This window comes from Diabrotica undecimpunctata, chromosome 1 (genome assembly GCF_040954645.1).
Source record: "Diabrotica undecimpunctata isolate CICGRU chromosome 1, icDiaUnde3, whole genome shotgun sequence".
NCBI lineage: Eukaryota > Metazoa > Arthropoda > Insecta > Coleoptera > Chrysomelidae > Diabrotica > Diabrotica undecimpunctata.
Window position 1 is genome coordinate 162,878,644 of NC_092803.1, and position 17,100 is coordinate 162,895,743.

The 17,100-nt window shown below is 31.5% G+C and overlaps 1 protein-coding gene across 1 annotated transcript in view; it reads right to left on the reverse strand.

The window, feature by feature from the left end:
* Positions 1-17,100, reverse strand: part of LOC140432465 (nose resistant to fluoxetine protein 6-like) — a 62,750-nt gene that overhangs the window by 33,649 nt on the left and 12,001 nt on the right. Inside the window, exons 2-5 of the mRNA XM_072520375.1 lie at positions 16,005-16,192; positions 13,167-13,330; positions 11,990-12,066; positions 10,080-10,276 (exon numbers count right to left, since the gene is read on the reverse strand). Coding sequence (XP_072376476.1) covers positions 10,080-10,276; positions 11,990-12,066; positions 13,167-13,330; positions 16,005-16,192 — 626 coding nt within the window. The remainder of the gene's footprint in view (positions 1-10,079; positions 10,277-11,989; positions 12,067-13,166; positions 13,331-16,004; positions 16,193-17,100) is intronic.

A 17,100-nucleotide genomic window follows, 5' to 3' on the forward strand; every position in this document is an offset into this window, starting at 1 on the left:
ACTTCCGGTCATCTCAAAACCGGAAGTGAATTTTTGTACCAAAAGTATATCTTGACAATCTCATACGTAATACTAATAATATTCCGAAAAAATATTTTAATTATCTAATATGGTTTTTGAGTAAAGTGGTGGACAAGAAAAGGGCTTAGCGTTTTAGTATATAAGATATACATTGTGGGGTCTAAAACTTAAAGTAAATTTTAACTTTCGGTCATCTCAAAACCGGAAGTGAATTTTTGTACCAAAAGTATATCTTGACAATCTCATACGTAATACTAATAATATTCCGAAAAAATATTTTAATTATCTAATATGGTTTTTGAGTAAAGTGGTGGACAAGAAAAGGGCTTAGCGTTTTAGTATATAAGATACTTTTTGGTAAAATATTGTAATATTTATAATTACGACAATTTTTTTCTGAAAGACTTAATCTACAGCGATTTGTTCGTCGTAGGTAGTGACAGTTTCGCTTATTGTGAACATGGACATCAGACTGCTTTATTAAATGGGCACGTTTTCTGTGAATTTCAGTTAGAACTTGAAATATCAACAGAGTAGGTAGCGGCATAATTTTGAATTTGTTAAAGAAAGGTCGGCAGTACTCTAGATAACTAACCCCTGCTAAAATTCTTACAGCTTTCTTTTGTATTCTAAAAATTTGAAGTGCATTTGTTGAATTGCCCCATATGATTACACCATAGTTTAGGTAAGAGTGAAATAAAGAAAAATATGTCATTTTTAATGGTTCAAAGTTAACAACCCATGCTAGTTGGCGAATAACAAATAATGAACTTGATAGCTTTTTCTTAAGTTGTGAGAAATGAGCCGACCAGTTGAGTCGATTATCTATGGTTATTCCCAATAGTTTAACAGTCTCTTTATTATCTGGATCATTGTGTAAATTACTTGCAGATACTATAACTAAATTTTGCATGTCATCAGTGTTAAGTTTTAGTTTGTTTGCAGCAAAGCATGAGCTAGATTTAGTAGAAACTTCCTCATGAGACATTTTTAAATCATCATTATTTTTTCCTGATATAACGTATGTCGTATCATCTGCGAATCATATGCTTTTGTACGGAGATATGAATTTAGGTAAATCGTTGACATAAATAATAAACAAAAGAAGTCCTAAGACCGAATCTTACGGGACTCCATGTTTTACGGATAGAAAATCGGAGAGATGACCTTTAGACACTACCGCCTTGTGTCTGCCACATAGATAAGAAGAGATAAGCTTAAGAGGAATATCTCTGATTCCATAGTAATTTAAGTTATGGAGCAAAATGTTGTGTGAAACGCAATCAAAAGCATTCGACAAGTCGCAAAGAGAAATTGCTCTGCGATTGCCGCGTTCAAGCCTCTCAATCACCTCACTCACAACATTAAATACCGCGTTCGTAGTAGAACGAGCACTTCTGAATCCATATTGTCGCTAAAGTAATTATTTGACTCAAAATAGAAATAAAATTGTTGTTTGATAAACTTTTCAATCACTTTCCTAAAAGTAGAAACAATGCTTCTTCTTCTTCGTCTAGCCATTCACGTCCACATCTGAACATAAGCCTCTTCAAGTCTTCCTTTCCATTGTTTTTTATTGTACGCTACTTGTAGCCAATTTTTCCCGGCAGTCCTTTTCAGATCATCTGTCCATCTCATAGGAGGTGAGGAGAAACAATGCTTATGGGTCTGTAATTGTCAGTTTTTGAGGAATCACCTTTTTTGAATATTTTAGTACTTCTGGAAATACTCCATTAATAATATGAGTGAAAGGTGTTAAAACTATTTGGTAAGTTTCTCTTAAAATTTTGCTATTAATTTCGTGAACTTCCCTACAATTATAATTACTAAGAGACTTTATTATTTGAGAGACCTCTTCTTCTACAACTGGACGACAAAAAAGGACTTGCTCGGAGAAGGATAATTTCTATAATTGAAGAGGACATCCACAATAATAGTGGGAAGAGATGTAATTATATTCTGTGCAATTATAGTAAAAAATTGATTTATTTCGTCTGGAGGTAGATCAGGTTGTAACGAACTGGATCTTGTGTTATTTCTTTCGAAATTTACTATGTTCCAGCAGTCTCTAGGTTTATTATTGAAATTAGTAATAAAATTACAGTAAGCTGACTTTTCAAGCAATTTGTAATTGCCGATTATATTCAATTGTTTGTTGTTTATATACATTGAACAAATCGGGATCCTTAGGCATCTGCAATATGTTTAATAAGAGAAAGATTAGATCTGTAAGACCTTAATTCATTATTAAACCATTGCACGGGTGTTTTTTAGCAGTTTGTCGTACATTTTTTAGTGGAAAATCCTTTAATATTAAATTGTTATAAGTTTCGGTAAGAGAGACTGTCAAAAAATCAGGATCATTATTAATATCATAGAAAAAGTCCATCTTTGTACTAGCTACCGCGCGTTTAAGCTTCTGTAAACCAGAAGAAGTAATAAATCGTTGAAATGCTGCATTAGTGTCAACTTTATGCTCAGGGTCAATAAATAAAAATTGAGCTCGATGGTCAGAAAAACAAGGTTCAAATACGCCCATTCTAATAGATATTTCAGAATAATTTGTCATAATGTTGTCGATACAACTACTGGACTCGGATGTGATTTTAGTATAATTTTTTATAGTTACTTTTAGACCAAAAGATGTTAATAGATTTTGAATATCAAAAAAAGGGTTAGATTCAATTTTAAAATTTCTATTAAAATCACCAAGTATGATCAGTTTGTCTGCTTTACTAAGCGAGGAAGTTATGCACATTCTCAAAATGCACCCAAAACAAGTCAAAGTCACCCTTACCCGATCTGTATACAGTTAAAATTTTGGTTTTTATTGAAGCTACATAAATTGCACAAAACTCATAACTTTGCTCTACATTATACATATTCATTTAGATTAAGAGAAGAATACATAAGATTTGCTTTTACGTAAATTGCAACTCTGCCTTGTCCCTTTTTTACCAAACAAAAGAAATTAGGTAATGAAAAGCCGGAGATGCTAATTAATTTTAAATTTTCTTCACTTTGCAGTGCTCCGAAAAACATATATGATGTCATATAAATTTTGATCCGCAAGAAAAGCATTGATCATATCGACTTTATTTGAAATACACTCCAAATAATTCTGCTATAGTTGGTCAATATAATTAAGAGAAGACAAGAAGAAGAAGAACTAGAGCCTTTTATTTCTTTTATACTAAGAAAAAAAGCAAAAAATTAAAATAAAAAACGTCAAAATAGAAATGAGTTTACAATGATTATCGTCAACTTCAACGGAGATGGCAGATATGAGAAGAAGTAGCAACTTTTTAATCGTTGTATTAAGAATATTATTTCAATCATGTTTATCCGTATCTACTGTCTTTTAACATTTTGATAATGATCAACATCTAATGATATTATGCAACAGTGTGTATAAATTAAATTGTCCTAAAGTAACCGGCCGTAAATTGCAATCCGGCTTTTCCAGACGCGATTTAAAAACTAAGCTACCTGATCTTAGAAAAATAATCCATAATAAAGCTACCAAAATCCTATGTAATTCTTATAATCAGCTTTTATAAAAAGTATTAGCAAAAAATGCGTATTATTTATTACATATTGATAATAATTTTATAGTCTTGAGGAAATATAGAATACCAAAATAATTCTCTTTCTTATTTTAATATAGTTAAATATATTAAATACACATGTTATTACTCATTGATGCCCTATCAGCTAATAAAATTTCATCTTGAGATTAAGGCAAACTTAAAATGGGATTAGGGCATCATCAATTATACAAAAATTAATGTTAATATTAATGCTTCAAATTACGAGAAGCTAAATAAAAAATATGACTAATAATTTTTTTATAATTATTTAAATTGTCGGTTCACTTGACATAATATTTACGTTTCTACTGAAGAAAAAGTTTTGTATAGTTTATCGCTATTTTCTCTCTATTTAAGTAGATAAAGAGTCCAACCATAAAATTTTTCGATTTTTATTTTTAAATTATGATTTTTTGACATATATATTATACTAATAATGTTATCCATCTATGCGTGAAGGGATATTGAACTCTCTATCCAGTAATATAAACAATAAAATATTTATTTATACAGGGTGACAAAAAAATTATTTTTGAATTAAATTAATTCACATTCATACTGCTGTCAGAAAACAGAAAAAAGGTGGAACTCTACTAGGCGGTACTGTGGACTAGCGCAGAGCTTCATTCTATGTTTTCTGTATTTAAGTTGATACTTATAACAAACCTGTCAAATTCAGACCAAATATTATTAATAAAATATAAATAAATATCATTTAACAATAAATTTAATTATCATATGTTTAACAATAGTAATTGTATTTATGTGAAATTATTTTAAAACGAGAATTATTATAAAAAGGCTACAGCGGGATAAGATGGTAAAATCCAGTTGAGCACTGGAAAGTACGTATTTAGAAACCTCTTTAGTCAAATTTGCAGCTCGCTAGGTGGCTCCTGGTGTTGTAGCATTTTTAAATTCTTTGATATATACTGAAATTCCCTCGTATATGTTAAAATACCGAAGAATATTTTCAATCTATTTGGTTTCCTATCGTACGTATTAAAACACCGAAATATTCGTTCAATCCTTTTTGCGTCAACGAGTTGATAATAAACACATTTTTAAAGTTTGTTTATATATCACAGATGCGTATTTCCTTAGTATTTTCTGTGATCTTTTCCGCTTAATATTGCGCGTTAAATAAATATTCTCTTCTATATGTTGTATGTATATATGGTATGTTTGTACCAAGTTGGGCGAATGAATTTTAAAGAGAATTACATCACTCTCCGTAAAGCCGCTGACAAGGCAGTTGGTTTAGTTTTAGTCCGAATCTTTCTCCTGATTCGTAAATATCTTTTCGTTTTTCCTTATTTTGTCATGGAAATATAGTAGAGTGACAGTAGCACTTAAATATGTATTGAGCAGTAAATAGTTACAGTTAAAGTGAGGTTGAAAAGATTGGTCATTGAGAGCACACGGCTGCGTATGTAGTTTGAGTGAACCGGCAAATTGGTTAAAAAAAGTGAATTATACTCAATGTAATGTGTCAATTTTGAACGAGTAATCACTGTTTTTGTTTTATGTCGTCTCTCACCTAAGAGATTTGTATCTAAGAGATTTGCGGCGTTTCCAATAACTTTGAAAAATACCCACATGGTTCCAATTTTTTAAAGAAGCAGATTTTCGAAGTTTGTGTCTATATATAGTATAGTATAGTATAGTATTATAGTGCCAACTTTTAGCCTCAATTCTGTTTGTCCCTGGTTGTCATCCCAGGCCTTTTCTCAGTTTTAAGATGAATTTGTTCGTGTGGCAGAGAATGTAAGTCCAATTCCTAACCACAGAAATTTTAGTGAAATTCATGTAACTTTTGTGTTTGATTTTTAAAGGAAAAATAAACATTTTCTAATAATAATTGCTTTCATAACAATTTAAGAAATTGTAATAATTAAAATTGTAGATCTTAGGGTGTGGCCTAGGGCCTAGCTGTTATATTAATTGTTCTAAGTTTTAAAATTTAGTATTGACATATGACAGTTAGCACTATTTTTGACATTTGGTAAATACCTTATCATATTTGAGATTTTGTTTTTGTTTTTTAAAAAGGTTAACCTCTATGCATGGTCCCATTTAAAAAGATATTTTTCATTTGTAATAATTTATTTCCGTTACAAATTGTCGCCCATTTACAATTGTAAGTTTTGTAGTATCTCCAACTTCAAGAGTGTGTGAACGGATAGGACATAGTAAGTCTGTTTTTGATATTTTGTATTTACTTTTGTAACTATTAATATAGGTAGTAATTTGGTACTATATACTTTTGTAACTGTTTGTGGTAATAAATATTTAATTTTTCCCTAAACCATTTTGTTTATTTCTTTTAACTAACCCTCTATGTCAGAATGTCAGAATGTCAGACTTTAGAATACTTAGCTCTCAGAACCTGTAAGAATTGCATATACATAGTCGTGGCACTAGGCATCGTGAGTTCAAAAATAAAAATAGCCATTATGATTGCCAACCTCCGTAGGGAGACGGCACTCTAAGAAGAAGAAGAAGAGGTATCGTAAGCAAAATAGAAACACGTGGAGCAGTCGATCAGTGGTCTATCTACGGGGGTCGGTATAAGTCAGGCAACGCGCTAATAAGTCGAGCAACGCTGTCGAAAAAGAATTCAGACAGTTATGTTGGTGTCATGATAGCACGTGGTCGTAGAGTAGACGCGTTTTCAAAAAAAGACTTCAAGAAAGAGTTTTTTCTGTTACTTCGTATCTTCGTACGAACGCGGATTACGAAACAATGTTTACCAAATTTCAATAACAATTTCTGAATTGGCAGCTACCCAATCGTTCAACAGTATGGAAGACGGGCCTAAGTTATCTGGAAATGCTCGAAGATTTGCGTGGGCAAATGGACAACGATCCAACACTCGCGAACACCCATTTCATGCAGAATGGAGCTTCGCCGTACTATGCGGCATATGTGCGGGAATACCTTAATGTTGAGTGGCCCGCACGGTCATGTGACCTGACACCATGTGATTCTTTCTGTTCACCCTTCTTTATAGACTGTCTCCTAAAGATATATCCCTCATATCTCGATGTATAATAAGCTGACCACCCATAGACAAAACTATAGCATAAATGAGGGTTCTTACACGCCTTCCCAACAACAAACTTAGAACCGAAATCTTTTTAAATTTTACTTAACCATGATGACCAGAAAACTGTAGTAATCGAAACCGGTCATCTTAAGCTAAATAAAATAGATTATGAGTAAGTCCGTAATTTATTTCTACATCCTTGTTATTTTATAGAAATTTTAATACCTAGGTACTCATAATTATTAAATTACTTCATGCAGTTATTTCTATTTAACGCTCTACAATATCAAGTATGTAGTTCAAAATTCAAAGTCTAAAATAAATTCTATAAACAATGGTATAATTACAAAAGTGTTTTTGTTAATTAAATACGATATTTTGCGTCTTTTAAAATACAAAAAATACCGGAATAATCGATATTTATAAATAGTTTCCCATTCACATTTATTACATCGTTCCTAATCGTTTTAATCTAAATAATTTTTACTAAGTATACAAGATAACCTAGATTGTATACAGATAAAAAGTGAAAATTTATATATATGTTGAATAATTTTTTTTTGAAAGAAATATTGTAAATACATTGATATTATCCAAATATTTCTAGGAAATTATATTTACTCCAAATCGGGTTAAAATACTTGGATTCCAAACAATGCAGTTATCTATTGCTTCCAATGATAAATTATTATTCTTTAATAGACTATATAAAAATGCCATAAATTTTCCATAATTGCTTTTGGGCTTTTGTTTCAAAATACCGTATGAGAATACGGCCTGGGAGAACATAATGAAAGAGGAGAAAGACTGTTTGAATTTTGCCAACAAAACAATATGATAGCACCAAATACTCGGTTTAAGCGTTGATTGAAACATAATATTTCAATCAACATTTTAAGTTACCACCACGTAGGTTATACACCAGGACTTCTCCATTGCTCACAAAGAAGTCGCAACTCCTGTCGATTCCTGGCAACTTCCCTCCATCTTCTAACCCCTAGAATCTGTAGGTCTTCTTCCACATCATCAATCCATCTCATTCGTGGTCGTCCTCTGCTTCTTGTGCCCTCTGGTTTTAAAAATGTTAATCTCTTCGTGTGTTCGTGATCTGACATCCTAGCACTGTGTTCATCCCATCTAAGTCTCTGCACTTTAACGAATTTTACAATATCTGGATCGGTGTATAACTGATATAGTTCAAAGTTGTATCTTCGACGCCATAGCCCATTTTCATTTACGGCCCCAAAAATCTTTCTAAGAATTTTCCCCTCAAAAGTACCAAGAAGTCTTTCATCATTTTGAGATAAGGTCCACGTTTCAGTCCCATATATTGAAACCGGTCTTATTAAGGTCTTGTATATATTAAGCTTTACTGCACGTTTTATATTTTTATTTTTTAAATGTTTCTAGAAAGCGTGAACAGTTCTGTTTGCTATTGCTATGCGTCTTTTTATTTCGTCGCTTGTCGTGTTTGTTGCGTTTACTAGCGATCCAAGATATGTAAATTCTTTGACTTGCTCAAAGGTATGGTTGTTAATCTGAATTCTATGTTGGATATTTCGAGGGTTTTTAGAAAACAACATATATTTGGTTTTTTCCTCGTTTACCACAAGTCCTAATTCACTTGCTGCGTCCGAAAGCCTTGTAAAATACTGCACCATGTCTCTCATACTTCTGCCTACTATAACTATATCGTCAGCGAATGCGATAATTTGTGTCGATCTATTAAAAATAGTTCCATTCATTCCAATCTATAATTGTCTGATTGCCTTTTCCAAGGCAATATTAAAGAGGAGACACGCCAACGCGTCCCCCTGTCTTAATCCATTATTAATGTCAAAGAACGTAGAGTTTTCTCCTTCAACTCTAACGCATGAGCTTACGTTTTGCATTGTTAGTTGGGTCAACTTAACTAACTTAGGTGGGATACCAAAGCCTATCAAAAACAGACTAATACGGAATCAAATAGACTATATCTTGATTAGCCAGAGATTTCGAAATTTTATCGGAAGTGCAAAAACATATCCTTGTGCTGATGCTAATACCGACCATTATCCAGTAGTAGCAAATATTGGCACAATAATTAAGGTAATAAAAAAGCCCAAGACCAAACCTATCATGGGTCTACTAAAAGAGGTACAGGTGAAAGATAAAAATACTCTAAAGCTAAACGATAAACTATCACAAACAGACACAAACCGGACACAAATAACTACTCAAAATATAAATATAAAACGGAAACAAGTCAAATAAATTCTGGTTAATGCTACAAGGGACGGAATTCCAAAAACACGATCAAGGGCAAGAAAAGACTGGATGATATCACATATTTAGAAGAATAGAATAGATAGATAGAATAGATAGATAGAATAGATAGATAGAATAGATAGATAGAATAGATAGATAGAATAGATAGATAGAATAGATAGATAGAATAGATAGATAGAATAGATAGATAGAATAGATAGATAGAATAGATAGATAGAATAGATAGATAGAATAGATAGATAGAATAGATAGATAGAATAGATAGATAGAATAGATAGATAGAATAGATAGATAGAATAGATAGATAGAATAGATAGATAGAATAGATAGATAGAATAGATAGATAGAATAGATAGATAGAATAGATAGATAGAATAGAAAGATAGAATAGATAGATAGAATAGATAGATAGAATAGATAGATAGAATAGATAGATAGAATAGATAGATAGAATAGATAGATAGAATAGATAGATAGAATAGATAGATAGAATAGATAGATAGAATAGATAGATAGAATAGATAGATAGAATAGATAGATAGAATAGATAGATAGAATAGATAGATAGAATAGATAGATAGAATAGATAGATAGAATAGATAGTAGAATAGATAGATATAATAGATAGATAGAATAGATAGAATAGATAGAAAGATAGATGAAATAGGATAGAAAATGGATAGAAAATTATATTCTTGGTCTGTTAGCCATTTTGTTTAATACAATTTACGATACTGGGGAAATACCAGAAGAATGGTTAGAATATATCGTTATTCCTTTACCAAAACATGCTAACTCGAGACGATTTGGAGATTTCAGATTAATAAGTCTAATGAGCTATTTACTTAAAATTCTACTAAAAATAGTTCACAAGCTGCACAGCTCAAGACAAAGAAATTTTTAATACCATAACCACTAACCACTAATGATGGAGACCGCATATAAAGAAGAAGTGCTGTTGTACAAAGAGTTGTATAGTAAACGGTATTGTTAGACATTTGTGATTACAAGCTATTGATTTTACACATTTACGCATCCAATTACGCATTAAATTCCAATTAATCTGATGTAATCGTATTCTTTGTAAAATTTAACAATAATAATAAAATATTTTCTTCAGAATGATAAAATAATAAATAAAATTTACTTACAAATTCAACATCTTCATTATTTGTTACTGAAAAATTATTCCATCCGTTCATTCCATGGCCAGCTATGACCCAAGCCATGCTGATAGTTTTTATCCCATTAAAAATTTGAATTTGTTCTTTGTTATTTTTAGAGGTTTGAATAATTTTTCGGCCATTCGTATAAACAGAAAATGCCACGCATATGGGATGTATAGATTCTGCAAGTTAAAAGTGGTTTAATATTATTTCTTATACTCTGCGCCATGGAATATATATATATATATATATATATATATATATATATATATATATATATATATATATATATATATATATATATATATATATGTATATATATATATATATACATATATATATATATATATATATATATATATATATATATATATATATATATATATATATATATATATATATATATATATATATATATATGGATGAATTCAAGAAGGACCATTAGAGTTTTGAGTTTTTGACGTTTGAAACATTTTTTTCATTTTTTTTTTTGTTAAAACACTTCTAAAATATGAGAGAGAAGAATCCTCGGAAAAATGTATGGGCCAGTTAAAGACGGTAAATTCTGTAGGTTAAGGAAAAACCCGAAATTAAAACCAGAGAGGGAGTAATAAAGATTAGAGGAAGATCATGACCCTGAATATGAATATATAGCGAGCAAGATGACTTAAGGTGACTTATCTGACGGTAGTGACAGAGAGACACCGACAGAGAAGAATTAAGAGATGTCAGGCAAACCGATGCACTTCAAGGCTGTAGAGCGAGTAAGTTAATGCAGTAGAGAACATATTTTGAGGTTGCAGTCATTGATTTAAAGGGCACGATAAGAGAAACTCTTTGTTAATATCGAGCGTTTACAAAAATTTATTTGCTTCATCAGGATATGCTAAAATAAGTTTAAAATTATTTTTACCATCCTCCATTAATCACCCTCATCCAAAACCTAAACCATCCTCAAATTAAAAGTAACAACTAAAAATATAAAAACACTGGCATCATCATAACCAAAAATTAAAATACATATTAGCAATATGAAAAGCTCAAATGTAGTTTATAAAATACCATGAAAATTGTGATAAATCCTACATCGGACACACATCCAGAAATCTAATATGCAGACTGACGTCACACAAAAGTTTCCTCAGAAATATTAAAAATACATGTGCATTAATAAATCACGAAATTATTAAAAATCATTTATTTGATTTTAATTAAAGCAAAATACTGAGACATGAAAATAAATTAAACAAAAGAGGATTCAACAAAAGAAATTTCTTGCAGATTTCCCCAATATTTAAGAGTTTACTATTTAACTAATCTGCAAAGATTAAATTTCTTTTCTATATATATATATATATATATATATATATATATATATATATATATATATTTCTTTTGTCTTTATATATAAAATTTTTGTCTTTAACAAAAATCTAAAGCACGCTATCATTATTTAATATCGGTTTTTATAAATTGGGAGATAAGAAATCATTGCAGGATGATTTATTAATAGAGATTATTATAGAGATATATAGTTAATAGAGATATTAGAGTATTACACTACTTGACTTCACGTACACACTACACAGTAGTTGCAACTATGATAAAACATTTGATGTATACACAAAACTTTTTTAAAAACGTACCATTAAAAATTTAGAATTATTGGAGGGAAACGGATCACAAGACACCTACAAGTATTACACTAGAAAAGGGAAAACCACCGATATGTTACTTTACTGATAGATAAAAAATAATACATATTTTAAAATATCCTGTTTATTGATGTTATTTCCACGTAGACAGCATATTAAAATCATATTGGTGCAGCATCAGGAAAGAAGCAGCTTTAAACTTAACCAAAAATTAAATAATAAGCAGATTATTATACTCACTTTTTTTATTCAATTTAAGGTATACATCGTACATAGTTGATACCACCATCAGGAATGCAAATATTGCAAGTACGACTCTGAAAAAAAAGTCACAGAAAAATGTAAATTATGTACTCATTATATGAAAAACGAGCATCACTACTTCACACAAAATCTTTCTAATCAACCATTTGATGCCTTGAAGTCAGTCAGTCCTAGGTATTGCGCAACTTCGAGGCCTTTGGTTTGAATTATATGCCCAGATATTGGCAAATTCATGTCTCGAGCCTTACACAACCAATTGAACACAGCTTAATCGACAGCCCCTAAAGTCCCTCTTTTTTGTAGGAAATTTTCTTTTTCGATCAGCGTTACCACCTTCTTGAAACAATTTTCTAACCTCTTCTTTATTTTGTAGCAATATGGTCACTTAAGTCTTGCCTACTTTAAATTTTTCGGCCAACTTCTTTGTACCTTTGCCACTCTTTTCACTTTAGTTAATTATATCCACTTTTTCTTTAATAGAGAGGCGCTTCTTTTTTCCCGCCATACTGGTTAGTTCCAACACTAATACCGCGGTACAAAAACAGTCAACTATTACGCACCGAGCCGAAAAAATCAATAAGCAGTAAGCAATCTGTGTAAGTGATCTATTTTGAGCTGCTGTGAATAGAATAAAATGGGTCAATATGATCGCCAACATCTCTAGAAGATAGGCACATTTAGAAAAAGAAGAAGAATGGTCTAATTTTATTGTTGTTTATTGAGGGTGTTTTTAGCATTTGCAAATACTAGGTAATTTTGATTATAAGTGCCCGCGGTCGTTTGAGATAATTTTCGGTATAAAGAGGTATAGAAGAACGGGAATGGGATTTCTAATGAGGTCGCTTACAGAAGTTTTACTGTATAACCATACAACTCGAAAATACCAACCATAGACGTAATAAGTACTCAAAGTACCTACATAAGCATACGCTTGATCGTACCCACTCGTATAGAAAACTTTTAGAAAATACCGTTGCCAAAATTAGCACCAATGATCCAGCACCACTATGATGAAGGTCTCTTAAGAGGTGTAAACTGGTAACTACTTGGACTTCCTTCATCCTCGAGGGAGTTGGAATAAATTTCGAACCTCGATATCGATATTATTATCTTAATCATCAAATCATAAATATTAGAGAAATATTAAACTTACACCATGGTAATATCTTCCCATGAATATCTGTCCAGATCGTCTTTCGTATGACATGCTTGATCTTGAAAAATAAATAAATATTCAAGATTTACTAATTTAACGAGTTCATTGTAATCCGCTGCCGTGCAGGCATCTGGCATACATAAACCTAATTTATAAAAATCCTAAAAATGAAATGTTAGAAATTAGCATTTATACATAATATATATATATATATATATATATATATATATATATATATATATATATATATATATATATATATATATATATATATATATGTATATGTATATATATATATATATATATATATATATATATATATATATATATATATATATATATATATTGTTGTGGTATTCAGAATTGAAGAGAAAAAGAATATTAAATGTACGATGAAATCAATATTTCAGAGATTATAGAAAATAAAAATATTCCGAGCTGCCTGGAATTAACCAAAGGTAATCTTAGTCATAAATAATCTTTTGTAATAAATATAACAAGTGGATAGTGCGGGTACAATGAATAGAAGTTAACGATGGTTTTTTCCCATAAGCCATAAAGTGTTCCGTAATCCGGGTTTGCGCCATGAACAGGACAATAAAATTAGTTAATAAGTAAATGGTTTTTCGGAATCTGTAAATACCCAGTATAAATTAAGTGTCCTTGTAGAAATAATATGAATTAGGAAAGTTTGTAGGTATTTCTGATTTTATGTGGGGAGTGGTATGCAAATTTCTGATTGGTCGAGAATTTGGAAAGTGGTGATGGGTGTGTATAATGAGAGGTTGGATGGATGGATAGAGGAGATGAGAAAGTCAGTTAGTTCCAGTTTCTTAAAGTGAATGGTTGGTTTTCGAGGTGGTATCCAGGGGTAATAAGTGATTAACAGTATTAAAATTTCCCATTTCGGACGATTTCTAAAGGACGAAATGAGCAAACCCTAAATACGTGTATCTGCGTCAAAAGCGTGCGGTTAACTGAACGGTATTACAAAAAACCAATGATCTCAAAACGCGCGTTGCCAATAGTCGAGCGTCAATGCAGCATTTAACGCGCGCTTTATTAAAAAGCGCATTAGCTTGTGTAGGTACGGCCTAAATAATGTGTTAAGCGCTTAGCATGTGAACTTTAAACCAAACGTTTAATGCCTGACAAACGCACTATACACACGCTGCAAACCATGTATGCTATACAAAAAGTTGAGGCACGTATAACGTGCGTTAAGTACTTGTCATGGGAACTAGTCCTTAGGCCCTGTACACATAGACGTCGTATTTGCCTAACGCCGCGTTCCAAGTACCAAGGAACAAATGATATCGTTCACATGCAAGCGCGCGTTTAGAAGCAACGTCGTCAAAACGTGGCGCTCGTAGAATATACTTCAAGCGCCACGTTTACAGCACGCTTCTAGTTACTAAGAGAGGCATAGGCATGTGATCGGAACACTTGTTCATAGCCAAGCGCACGCTTTTGTCCTGTTGACTACGCTATGTCGTATTGAAAAGTGATCTGTCTATAGTGGAAGTTGAAAATTTGGATACGGAACTGTTTATTGATGAATTGCAAAAGAAAAGATGTATTTGGGACGTGGAATATGACGAATATAAGAACAGAGTTTTAAAAAAAATCTGCCGGTAAGAACTGGTGGACATTATTTACTGGTGAAAATAGCACACTACAAGGGAAGAAAGTATTAGGTAAACATAAACAATTTATTATTTTAACAATATTAAAATGTTTCAGTACAATAATTGTTTCATAACTGTACTGGCTGTCAACAAAACTGGTAAACCGCCGCGTAAAACGCTTTCATGTGTATGGTACCACTTTTTTCTAACGTGTGTTCAATGCGGCGTCTACCGCACTCATGTGTACAGAGCCTTATAACCTATCTTGCGATAAGCTTTTTCAATATGTTTTTCATTAATCTATATTTCATTCAGATAAAAAATATTAGAGATTTTCTTCTCAGTTTTTGAACTTCTCTTAAATCTCGCCTCCTCTAACAAATTATATTGTCTGTCTTTATATGTACAGATTTTCTTTAGCATTTCTCCCAAAATAAAATTTAATTCGTGCAAAATTTTCCAATTTTTGTCTCTTGTTATGTTTAGCAAAGTTTCGTCACTAATCATCAGTGCGTATAGAGGTACTGCTGTATCTTACAGTATGTTGTCCCAAACAGGATACGGAGTCAAAAAGAAATAAATATAAAATGAACAACGGGAGAGACGACCCAGGCTGCGGTCTGTGTCACTATCCCAAATAGGTTTTCTTCGTGGTGTGCCACTACTATCGGATATTTATAGGAAATAGGTTTTAATGACACAACCAGGGTCCTACAGACGAACGGGCAGCCTAGTAAGGCAGCTTCGACAGAACTTACTGTTGGTGTGTGAGGATTCGATATCTGTTCAATCACAAATTAAACCCCTTAATTTGTAATTTCACATTAATCTTAACTTTTATATAAATTTTACCTATTTAATTGTAATAGATATCTGTATTTTAATTACGAAGTTATTTACCTTCCGGTAAAACTAGATCAATTGCTCAAACAACTTGGCCCAAGGTACAAGTTAGCCTTTTTGATGAATTTTGAAAGACCCAAAGAACAATAAAGTCTATATCTGTATTAAATGAACGCCCTACCAAATGAGAATCCTCGAACGGAAAAATGTGATTAGATAAATAATATAGCAATGGGGATATTAACAGAATGAATCCAGATATATTTTAGAAATGGAGGACCTTAAAGTTAATTTAACTGAGTACAAGTAAAAAAGATACAGAAAACCTTATTCCAAAAAAGAACAAAATTTACTTTATACTTACATTAACTTGTGGATTGGACATGTTGACTTTGGGCGATGGTATTAATAAACCGTAAGTACAGTATTTGCCCAATATTCTGCCTTGTGTGTAATCATGTCTAATTTTAATGCATTGATCATAGTTTCCCCAATCAAAATATGAGCCAGTAGCTAAGCCACTCCAAGGAAATTTTGCTGTAGCGTCAAAAACTAAAATAAAAAAATATATAAAATTATAATACAATTCGCTCCTCGTCTCTCTGGACAAATACGTCCTGCATGTATTGCATATCGAAATATGATCATAGTTATCCTTAATTAAAAAAATATTGATTAACTTTTTTTAGCAACTTTCACCCATTTGTTTACCAATCAAATTTTATTGAAACTAAAAGTTTAAAACATATAAAATAGATATTGCCTAATTGTTTACGTTCATGGCTACCGGGCAAGCAGTACAGAGGTAAGCAAATATAGGTGACTGTACCGATTTGCGTACCAATCAAAATATAATATAACAAAATAAAAATTATTTAATAACAAACACGATGATATAGTATTGCATGCAATAAAGGGTTCATGAAAAATACTATTGAAAGGCTTTAAAACAGGTTGACTGCCACATAAAAATGTTTAAAAAAGTCCATGGTGCCAAGTTGAAAAAAGTGCATCTGGCAACCAACTGAAATACTTCCATTACTAATATTTCACCAATTTCATTTATTAGTCCCAATTTTTGAAAAAATAGGTCAGCGGTCGAATACGACCGCCGGGGCGTAGGCGGCATACTTATTCCCCTGGTGCCAAGCGGTCGGTCGGGCGGTCGTTCTGTTCATGATGAGACTTGTCGAGTATTATTTTGTTGAGTGGTTGTTTTGACCAATATTTTATCAGTAGAGGTTTGATTGTTAGTAAGACAAGTAAGTTAATTGTGCTTGTGTTATTTTTAGATTTATATAATAGTAAAAACAATTATTATTTCTTGAAATAAAATGGGAAGTCGCGGTAAAATGATGGTTGGTATGGTTTTGGAAAGCAATGAACGTTCAGGTAAGATATAATTTTCATATTTTTATATTATATATTCCTATTATATTTTCAGATGTAAATCATTGCAT